This window comes from Haliotis asinina, chromosome 3 (assembly GCF_037392515.1).
Source record: "Haliotis asinina isolate JCU_RB_2024 chromosome 3, JCU_Hal_asi_v2, whole genome shotgun sequence".
NCBI classification, from domain to species: Eukaryota; Metazoa; Mollusca; class Gastropoda; order Lepetellida; family Haliotidae; genus Haliotis; species Haliotis asinina.
The window spans coordinates 35,678,442-35,689,102 of record NC_090282.1 but is presented as its reverse complement, the minus strand read 5'-3'; the positions used below and the strand labels follow the sequence as shown (position 1 = coordinate 35,689,102).

The 10,661-nt window shown below is 40.4% G+C and overlaps 1 protein-coding gene across 1 annotated transcript; it reads left to right on the top strand.

The window, feature by feature from the left end:
- The first annotated feature begins 1,168 nt into the window (after positions 1-1,168).
- On the top strand, positions 1,169-9,379 carry LOC137276777 (bone morphogenetic protein 1-like). The gene is made up of 9 exons (XM_067808420.1): positions 1,169-1,424; positions 2,510-2,527; positions 3,003-3,129; positions 4,026-4,135; positions 4,446-4,598; positions 5,130-5,214; positions 5,999-6,117; positions 6,719-6,874; positions 7,365-9,379. Exons 1-9 carry the CDS (start codon positions 1,367-1,369, stop codon positions 7,643-7,645), a joined length of 1,107 nt encoding a protein of 368 aa, XP_067664521.1. The 5' UTR covers positions 1,169-1,366; the 3' UTR covers positions 7,646-9,379.
- The last annotated feature ends 1,282 nt before the right edge of the window (positions 9,380-10,661 follow it).

Here is a 10,661-nt window from a genome sequence, read left to right as displayed (position 1 = left end):
CGTTGTGTTCCACATAATAAAGTTGACATCCATAAACATTCTCTTCCACATTGTAATCTTTTAAACAAAGCAGGATGGCACCGTTGATGGCATCGATGGATGTGTCACTTTGGGTATCCAAGTTAGGAATAATGCCAAGCAACCATTCCTAGTTATGACTGGCGACCATGCTGACACAACAGACTGCGTGTTCTCTTACCCTGACAGCGTAGATCGATATTCACAAAATCGATTTTCTGGATTGCGTAATCCCGATTACATAATTTACAGACCGTCGTTGTATTTATGGAACGTGTATGGCTTCCGACGAGAAGGAAACTGCCATTGACAGCATTCGTGAAATGACGATGCCTCTTTATGGCGATCGATGGTGCGTGGTTTAGCAGTATCGCGGCGTTCGACACCTGAGTGAGCGACTGTAGGTTTACGCCGCACTCACCGATATTCCAAATATCTGTAAACAATCGAATCTGAACCAGACAATCCAGTCATCAACCGTATGAGCATCGATACGATGATATGTGTCAACCAAGTCAGCAGACCTGACCACCCTGACCACCCGATCCCGTTAGTCGCCACTACTGGCGATACTAAAGATCAGCTCTAACCCGGGTCTTCAAGGGATGGACACCAGTAATGGGCTTCACGCATTGCATAAGTATAGGAAATCAAACTCGGGGCTACAACGTGAAGAGCGAACACTTTCACCACTGGGCTATCCTACCGCCCCTCTGTTCTGCAGAAAGAAAGAACGCAATGGAACATTGATTGTAGAATCGGATGTTGAATCTTCAGTCCTTTGGGCATGCGTCACTAATTGAATTTGTTTTACATGTATAATTCGGCAATAATTTCTCCCATCCCATCCCATCCCATCCCATGCAAATGGGCAGTGTACTAATGTTATATATCCAGCCATCCAGCTCTGGGGATCTAACCGAATCGATATGGTATATTCTACTATGTGATTCCTATAGTCATACGAGTTATCTCGTTATCTTCGTTCGCTAATTAATTCATAAAAATATCTTCTTGTACAAATCTCCTCGTCGTGTGAATGAAAGGCGTAGCCCCGGTAATATTTCTGGTCCGTTTCATGTAGTCATGCATATACAAGCACGTATTTCACCTGTCAGTTAATCAAAGTTGGGAACAAGCCAAGAACATCAGTCCGTTCACTGAAGGCCATTGAGTAGAATGTAAGTACCAGAGGCGCTCCCAACTGTAATACAACACTGAATAAAGAGGCACCCTCTATAGGTGGCTCAGGTGTATTTCTCCGTTATCATGTAGGGTAACCGGATTTAGAATACCGTGTTTCTTGTTTCAGTCCGTGACTCGCTACTGCGCATTTGCTATCTACAAGATGCATCTGGGGATGGCGTTATCGACTATTTGTGGAGTAGTATTAGTCTCTGCTATATGTAAGTATTGCACTGTCACACACACTATACAGAATGTCGTGGTTGTGTTGTGGGGGACGTTCATGTTGTCAACAACGTCCCAGTAATGTCAGCTGAACGGAAAATGAAGGGCGGTAGATATTTCTCACACTATAGCGCACAAACGTGTATACCACGATAACAAAGTTCGCGTACACTCGGACGTTCCCATGACCTCCATCTTTCTCCATTTATGCATATTATTAACACATGTATGTCCCAGCTTCTCCACTGTATGACCTGTATTTGTGTCTGTTTATGCATACGTACCGACTTTCACATTTCCTAATGTGAAATGGCAAACTGGTGACCAGGGCCTCCTGTTACAAAGCACTAAGGTGATCTTAAGTCACTAAGGTTATCATAGTGCATTGTCAAAGAATAAGAGTGAAGGTCACCCTTACTGAAGGTTGCTTCGTGAAAAGAGAGTCTGGTTGTTAAAGCGTATGTTCGTCACGCTGAAGACCGGTCTCGATTCCCCAGACTGGGTGGTATGTGTGAATCTTATCTCGAGTGTCACTCATGTGGTATTGCTATATGCGTCGCTGAACCATTCTCTCTCAGTTATAAATGTGAACCATACCCCAAATTTTAACAGTCATCTCCAATCCCCGTGAATATCTTATTGTACCGCGACCCACTGATCGGGTTCGAATCCCAGTCCGCAGCCACCATACTCAAGCTCATGGGCTTAATAAAAGCAGGTAAATATTCGCTGTCATATTTGCGCTGAGTTTATGACCTGCTGAAAGTGAATCACCAAATCGATCTGTTTTGTACATACCAGCATGAACTCCTCAATATGTCCAGGTCGGATGAATGACTCTGATGAATGACGATGTCCAGACTCAGTTATCTGCAGGTCGACTTGACACCGCGGAACTCATGCTGAGTACGGTATTACGTATATGAAAATAAACAAACTGTAAGGAACAGGTGACACCGAAAGTGTGTCATTAGAGCTTGCGTTAAGTACAAGCTAACGTTTATCGAAACCAGGAAGTATCTACACGTTCGTTATCAATGATTTTTATGTGTAAAGACGTTTTCTTATACTTTTTTTTCAGTACCATCTGTAGGTTCAGGTAAGTAGTAGTATTGGATTTTTTTGTCTTTTATTTCTTTTCTTACGGAAAAACTGCAATCTCAAACGAAAATGTTTATATTTTTTGTCCCATATACACTTCATTATTAAAGTAAAATACTTTGGGTATTTAATAGACATATTACATTGACTGGTATTCTTTTTTATTTTTATTTTGTTTTTCCCTACAGCCCTTAGATCTTCTGAGGAGTTAAACATACGTTATGGTTACATAGAGATATGAAGACCTGAAAAGGTTACGGAGATATTACCGAGTTATTTAGTGCTCAGTGGAAAAGTTCATATTCTTGTCAATGTCAATGGACATAGCATGTGGAAGTGATCAATATTCACATCGTCAGCAACATTTTAAATGTACCTTCAATCTATTAATTTGTTTTATTGTAAAAAGTTCCTAGACTGAATAATTACATTCGTGCAGTTATGTTCTGTGGTGACATTGAGAATGTTTATAGAACCCTCAACGTCAACTGCAACTAGTCCGACGTCAACAGCATCCAGCGTTTGTGGAACAATCTCCCTCTCGGCATCAGTAACGCCGAAGCTACTTACCTCGTCCGACTACCCACTGAATCTCCCGAAGTATGTTAACCATATGTTCTTCATTCAATAAACTCTGTATTTGTATATCAAATGTAGTGCATGAGTGCACTCAGCAATATTCCAGCTATATGGCGGCGGTCTGTAAATAATCCAGTCTGGACCAGACCATCCAGTGATCCACAACATGAACATCAATCTGCACGTTTAGGAACCAATGACGTGTCAACCAAGTCAGGGAGCATGACTACACGATCCTGTTAGTCGCCTCTAACGACAAGCATATAGTCGCCTTTTATGACAAGCATGGATTGCTAGAGGCCAATTCTACCCCGGGAACTTGACGGGTCTGTAGCGCAAGACAGGAAACGGAATGAGACCTGCCTTTGGGTTATGTTTGTACCTGAACCCTGTATAGTTGTAACCCACTAAATGCCCAAACATTAAGCACAAACGAGTGGCGTCTTTGGTCATTGGTCAGTCTGTAATTGTCATAAACTCATTAGTGTTTGGGGTATGGGATTGTATTCGCATCACTTCAGCTGAGCCACTGGGCTAAGATGGCCGGCTTGTGCACACTCACTAAACCAGTCCAGGATCTGCTGCTTGAAAGTTTGAATCTCAGTTGCCCCAGATATGTCCCTTGGTCTCTAAGTACTTGATGTGGCTTTCACACAAGTGGTAAGCCTGTGTACGCCATACATCACCCGGGTCTTTCCTGAATACCTGCTGCAATCCTGACTTTCACAGATCCTTTCCTGCTATGTCGGTCGGCGTTTTCCCTTTCATCCCAAATTAATCATCAATTGGGATAATTGAGGCTGGGTATTTAATTGCGTTTAATATCAGACATAACATCACAGGGCATGATATAACGGCAATACTGGTCAATTCTCTGCTTGTTAATATGATAGGGCGTCTTCATCGTTTATTCACAGGGGATGGATGTGTTCATGGGTAATTGAAGCAAAGGAGACAGAAAAAGTCAGAGTTACCGTCCTTGCCTGTGATAAATCAAGCCATGGACACCACTTGGCAGTATTTGATGGTGAGGTGTAAATCATGTCAATGTTGTTTGATGCTAATTGAGCCGAGTCAATCTCCCTCTATAAAGCTTCCAAAATGTCTCATAAAGATACGTTTTTAGAAGATGTTACCAACTCTAGTCAAAATATTCAGCCAGTTTATTCCTTTATACACCGAAAACTGTTCCAATCATTTGTATGTTCTTGATTTTGTAGCGCTTTGGGCATACTTTATGTATGGAATTCACTTAAAACACATATCTCTTATTTATGATACTATTCGTGCTAAATCAACTGAAGGAAACATGAAATTGTTTCTATATGTTTTACCAGGAGCTGGTCGTGGTGATTATAGGATGGGAGATGTTTGTGCTGGGAAGAGGAAACTGGAAACGTTTACCAGTATAGGCAGATATATGAGGATTGAGTTCAACACAAGCAATAGGGGAATGTTCAAGTTGAGGCACACCAGTGGAAACTATCATGGTGAGTTGGCTGGTTGGTTGTTTAACCCTGCAAAAAGCAGCATCCTAGCTACTTGGCAGCAGCGACCCGACCCTTAAATAATGAAGTCTGTACGAAACAATCCAGTAGCACAATGAGCATCAACCTTTTCAATTGGGATACGATAACAGGTGTCACCCACGTCAGAGAGCCTGACCACCCTATCCCGTTAGTCGCCTCTTGCGACAAACATGGGTCATTGAAGATCAAAGCTAACCCGGATTTTCACGGATATCATGGTGTGTGCTGCATGATGAATTCAATAGCAAAATAGTGGTACAATTTTCGAAAATTAGATTCAAGCTACTGTTCTTTAATATTAACGTCAGATACCATTGTGTCGAATTGTCGAACATCCGGCTATTTCGATGGGTCTTTGACTATGTAGCAACTATTTTGTGGTAGTGTAAACCTGGGATAACTCGAGTAGTATTTACCTAGGTCGCTTTAATTTCGACACAACACTGTTTCACTGAATGTGATAAATTGTAACCAAATTCTTCATATTAACAGTGCATCGTCATGAGGAAATATCCGATGATAATTACAACAGAACTGTCATATCCCCGCTAAGGCAAACTCGCGGCGAGAATATTAGGTAAGGAGGACTCATACAAGTAACCGGAAGTATCAAAATGAGGATAAATATAAACCAATATAAACTGTCAATAAGTGTTAGTGTATGTCTATGTTTCATGTGGCTATTACCATAAACCCTTGTTACCTCTTTGACCATGGAATAACTTTTTCCCCATAAATGTGCAGAATCTGAATCTGTATTTAGAATCCAAATAATGAAGTCACAGCAGCTATGTCGAAAATGCAAGTTTGGTAACCGTTTTCTTACATCCGATATATTCAAATTTGAGTTTATATGAATGTGTGTTGAGTGTATGGACTGTCATATACCTGCGGCTGACTTCTCCTCCTTCCGTTCAAAAGTACAAAACATATATTATTTATGTGTGTTGTCGGTTGGTATGTTGTTTAAAGTAGCACTCAGCAGGATTTCAGCTGCATGACTTTGTATATTTCAGTGGACTGTAAATAATCGATCCTAGACCAGGCAAGTCAGTGATTATAAGCATTGATCTACGCAGTTGGGATACGGTGACATGTCAACTCGATCCCGTTAGTCGCATCTTACGACAGACCAATTCTGACCCGAATCTTTTAGAGATGATAATATGTGAGTGCGCGTGTGCGTGTGCGTGTGCGTGTGCGTTTCTCTGCATGTAAAGGTCATGTACGTGTATACTTATACATATATTGTTACACTTTACGGTATGATTTATATTTCAGTCTTCATAATCTCAAGTCACTTACTAATATGTACTATTTGAACTGCATAACAATGTGTTTCGTACGCATTTCAATTTCAGAAATGTTGACTTGTCTTGGAGATTACGAACAACTACAACGAGCATTCATCTCAGCATGAATTTGTCTAGCTTCCAGAACTCTGAGGGATGTGTTACAGACTATATTGAAGTATTTGATGGTACGTATATTTTTACATAGTTCTTGTGATCATGGTTTAATAATGTCTCTGCTGCTACGTAAACATAGGATCCGTGAAGATCTGAGTTAGATTTGATCTTCAGTAATCCATGTTTGTCGTAAGAGGCGACTAGCGAGGCTGGGCAGTCGATGACTTGGTTGAGACAGGTCATCATTTCCCAAATGTGCAGATCGATGCTCATGCTGTTAACCACAGGAATGTATGGTCCAGACTCGATTCTTTACAAGCCGTCGCGATATAGCTTGAATATTACTGAGTGCGGCATAAAACTAAACCCACTCACTCACATAAACATAGAATGATATTGCATGACATTGACTTATTTATACTTGACAACTGTTTCTGCCTTCTACTCAATGTAGTGTAGTAGTTACACAAAAGTTCAGGGTTCGATCCCAAAGTGGGTGTAGATAGTGTCGTTTATTGTGTTCCCTGCATTGACTTTGTTTGAATGGTCATTTTGAAAACCCATTAATTGTCTCATCCTAGTAAAAAGTATTTTGAGAAACAACGCTGTAAGGCATTTCAATTTTGTGTAATGGTGGACATGTACGTGACGTAAGCATGATCTATGCCCTAGGTTACCATGTTTCCGATCGGTCTCTTGGAAAATGGTGTCGAGGTGAAGACGTCTCTGTAACCAGCTCTGGGAAGTACCTATACGTCAAATTTCACTCTGATGTCAATTCTCCTGGGTCTGCATTTGAAATAGGATACGGCTTTCTCATCGTGTGTTGTGAGTGCATTGTATCATACCATTTAACAACGTGCTTAAAGATTCAATATGGTACCACTGCATTATTTCTGTAGCATAAATAGTATATCGACACACCGCACTGCAAAATGCTTGGATTTGGTGGTAATGCTCTTGTGTTTTGGCCATGTACGTTAAGGTTTCATATGCAACTCATATTGTCATAACGTCTTTGATGTTTACCGAAACAAATTATGTAACAGGCTTAACATAAATACGCTTAAAATGAAAGATAAAGAGTCATAAACATTCCATCACAGAGCACGTTCATGCTTTCACTTTACGTCTCGTTATCCAAAAGATAATTGGTCGCATAAAAGGAGCAGTTCAGCCACGCACAAATATTGTAAAATTCTTTTGATTCTCTGACACTGTGTAAAGTGAAAAATGAAGAAGTTTTTTGTGAAGGATTTGTAACATTACGAGATGTTTAGAACACATGTATGTATTAATTGATGCACGATGTTTTCAGTTTTACCAGTCAACCGCCACCCGATCATATTTGGCGTCATCGCCGGTGTTCTGACACTGGTTGCCTTCATCTTTGTCTGTGCGTGCGTAATTCGTAGCCGGAAGAGACACCGAAGTCAGGCTTCAACTGAAAAGGGCAACGCTAAAGGCACTGAGAAAGTCTCCACGTTGAAAGAGCCATTTGTTTCTGCAGGTTCAGCTGGGCTGCCACCATCGTACGACCACGCCGTTGCCTCTGGTCCTCCCACATACCAAAGTCTGGGTCTTAATCCCGACGACTAGGTTGTCGTATAAGTCGATAGCTTACAACGTCTGGGTTCCAATCAACACAGCTTTCGTAACTTTACGACCGAGCGTAACTATTTACTACACCACTGTTGAACACACTCTGTCCGTAACACGTACGTACACCATTGTACAACCTTCATGGGAAAGCCCGAGAGACTGGTATAAGCGCAGATGAAATATTGTGGCAGAAACAGTTCGCCTCATGAACATTTTTTTCAACTTGATATAAAATATTTTTCACCCGACTGGAATATTGCTGTGTGACGTAAAACAAAACTCACTCATTTACTGTACATAGGTACATCTGGGTTCATGATAATTATAATTATCTTATCTGTGGATAATTATACACAGAAGAATATTGTTTCATTTCCAACCCACGTTGATGCAATACGCATTAGGAACAATACGCTGTGTAAATAACAAAATGATTTAAAACTAAATTGAAAGTACTAGAATACAATACATATACACTTTTCTGAATATAACATGCATTCTGAACATCTGTGACCTGTCTATGATCTATAGTCATTTTGTTCAAAATATAGAAAGTCATGCTTTCGTTTACATCTCGAATTTGGACATGACATGATGCAAGGCCAAAACCATTTCCACATCCATAAGAAGTGCATGTTACTAGAGGAAACAATTGTAAATGTACGACTATATTATAAGTGCGTTTGTTTCTGTTTGTATGTATAACTCCATACACAGCTGTGTAACTTTGAATTGAGAATCAAGTGATTGACATATCACGAAATGCAATGAAAGTGCACGTGTTTATAAATCACTATCAAATAATGATGGTACATATACGTCATCACGCGAGTGTGTTTGAGGATGGTTGATATCCTGCATTAGGAATAGACATTGTATTCAGGGAGCCTTGGCGAGCTAAATACATAGTGTTTATTCCTAATGCAGGATATAAACCATCCCCAAACACACGAGCGTGTTAACCTATCGTTCATACAATGTTATTCTTACTTTATAATTTTAAAAAAATGTGATTTCATTTGATGCAGATCATGAAACTAAATTTCGTGGGATGACGTCACAAATATGTGCGTAATAATACGTGACGTCACAAGCTCAGTGACTCAAGTTTGTACTGATCACCCAATTGAGTGCGTTACGTCATCTAGTTCCCAGTAAGCTTTTGTGTAAAACCTCGTGTGGAATTTCAGAAAATTTCAATTACCTTTTTGACCACCAAATACACTTTCATGATCGCGTGACATTGTGCATCTAGATTGTTATTCCGTTCTCTCGCTAACACTGACAGTCGGTCGGGAAACTGTCTTTGCTATCTTTGCTAGCCTATGGGTGTCTATCTTCGCTTCATAATCTTCTCCATCTATCATAATTTTCTGGAATCAAAGGACTGACAGTACCGTAACCACGGCCGTCAATCCGAACACCATCACAGATCCTTGACGCCATGTTTGTTTACACTGTGAAGTAGTCCCTAAAATTTGCATATGACCTGTCTAATTTGCATCGGTATCCGTATATGACCCAAAGGATACTGAAAATATCCGTTGTCTATATCCTGCCGAGAACACTATCCACTGTTGACAATAGGTGTTATGTAACTGGAACAGCGTGAAACTCCGACCAACCGTACGCGCGTCTTCGCCGGTGTCACTGACAACTGAAATTTGTGTTGACGTTCTAAAATACGTTTGTTTTGTTTCAGGGACATTTTGGAAAAAAAATATGTATAAATAAGGAAAGGGTTGTTTGATTGCATGGAGTCCAACATTAAGGGGATCAAACACAAACTGATTCAGGATCTATATCAGTGTCACCTTACTTCATTCTATATTTGTGCTATACTGAAGCCATTAGCCATGATTACGCATTGTTGGTCATTGAACCATAACGACAGCACTGTCATTTCCTTGTCGAAGTAATATAATGTTAGCGATGTGCGGAGCTGGAATGGGTTCTATGCAGTTATTGCGTTCTGTAATACAGGCAAACATCATAGCTGTTTCTATTGTTTTGTGGACCGCACAGTTCATAATATGAAGCTCTTTGTCAGTGTCTAAATCTTGCAGTGTTAAACACACTATCGCTATCTATTACTATCCAGCGCTATATTACAGGACAGTTCCGTCATTGATTTTTTTTCACTGTAGCAGATGGTGATTAATTAATCAAAGAGACTTCCATTCTTTCGTTGGGAGCTGGTATCTTGGTTCAACTACCCTTTAAGGTCAGTCTCCTTGTTGACCCATCACGGTATACATGAAGTGACATGTTGCTGAGTCCAAGCCATTCTAAATCCCCAGTGTACATTTGTCTTAAGTTCTAATTTTACAAATGTTGATTATCCCAATTACACACAGAAAATCCCTCTTTGTAGTTAAACAACAATATTTGGACATGATAATGAGTTCCAGATCATGATACTCATGATCGAGTTCCTGACCGAGTCACTCTGCTTAATACTGACAAATACTATATAGTATAGGCTTTTCCGCTATTATCTCTCACTTTATAACTTAACATAAGATGCCACAACATAACAGTGAACATGTGTCTGTTATAGTGCAACAGTGAGCGCTTCCAAAAGTACATACAGAGTCACATAATGAAACAAGAGTCAGGCAACATGTGAACATACATGGCATTCATCCACTCCATCACACGTCTCCTGATTGATATCGTCTGTCGACGGATGAGGTGCTGGCCAAGACGTTAACGTGCAGGTATTCTCGAACAGTTCTTGCGGTTTGGGGCCTTGCGTTGTCCTGCAGACGCTTCTTTGCTGTTTGAAATAAAGTGCAGCTCAAAAGATCTCAACACTTCATATCTGCGCTACAAGTTATTCAAATTTCCACTGGTTATCACCAGTATTCTTGATATCTGGCCACCAATGGCACCCCATAGCATGAAGCCTTCTCCATGGAACTGATAAACTTCCTCAGCCTAGAATATTCTAAAATTCGAACTCTGATTTCGTTGACGAAGTAGACGGTGCAAGGCCTTTTCACTGACGAAA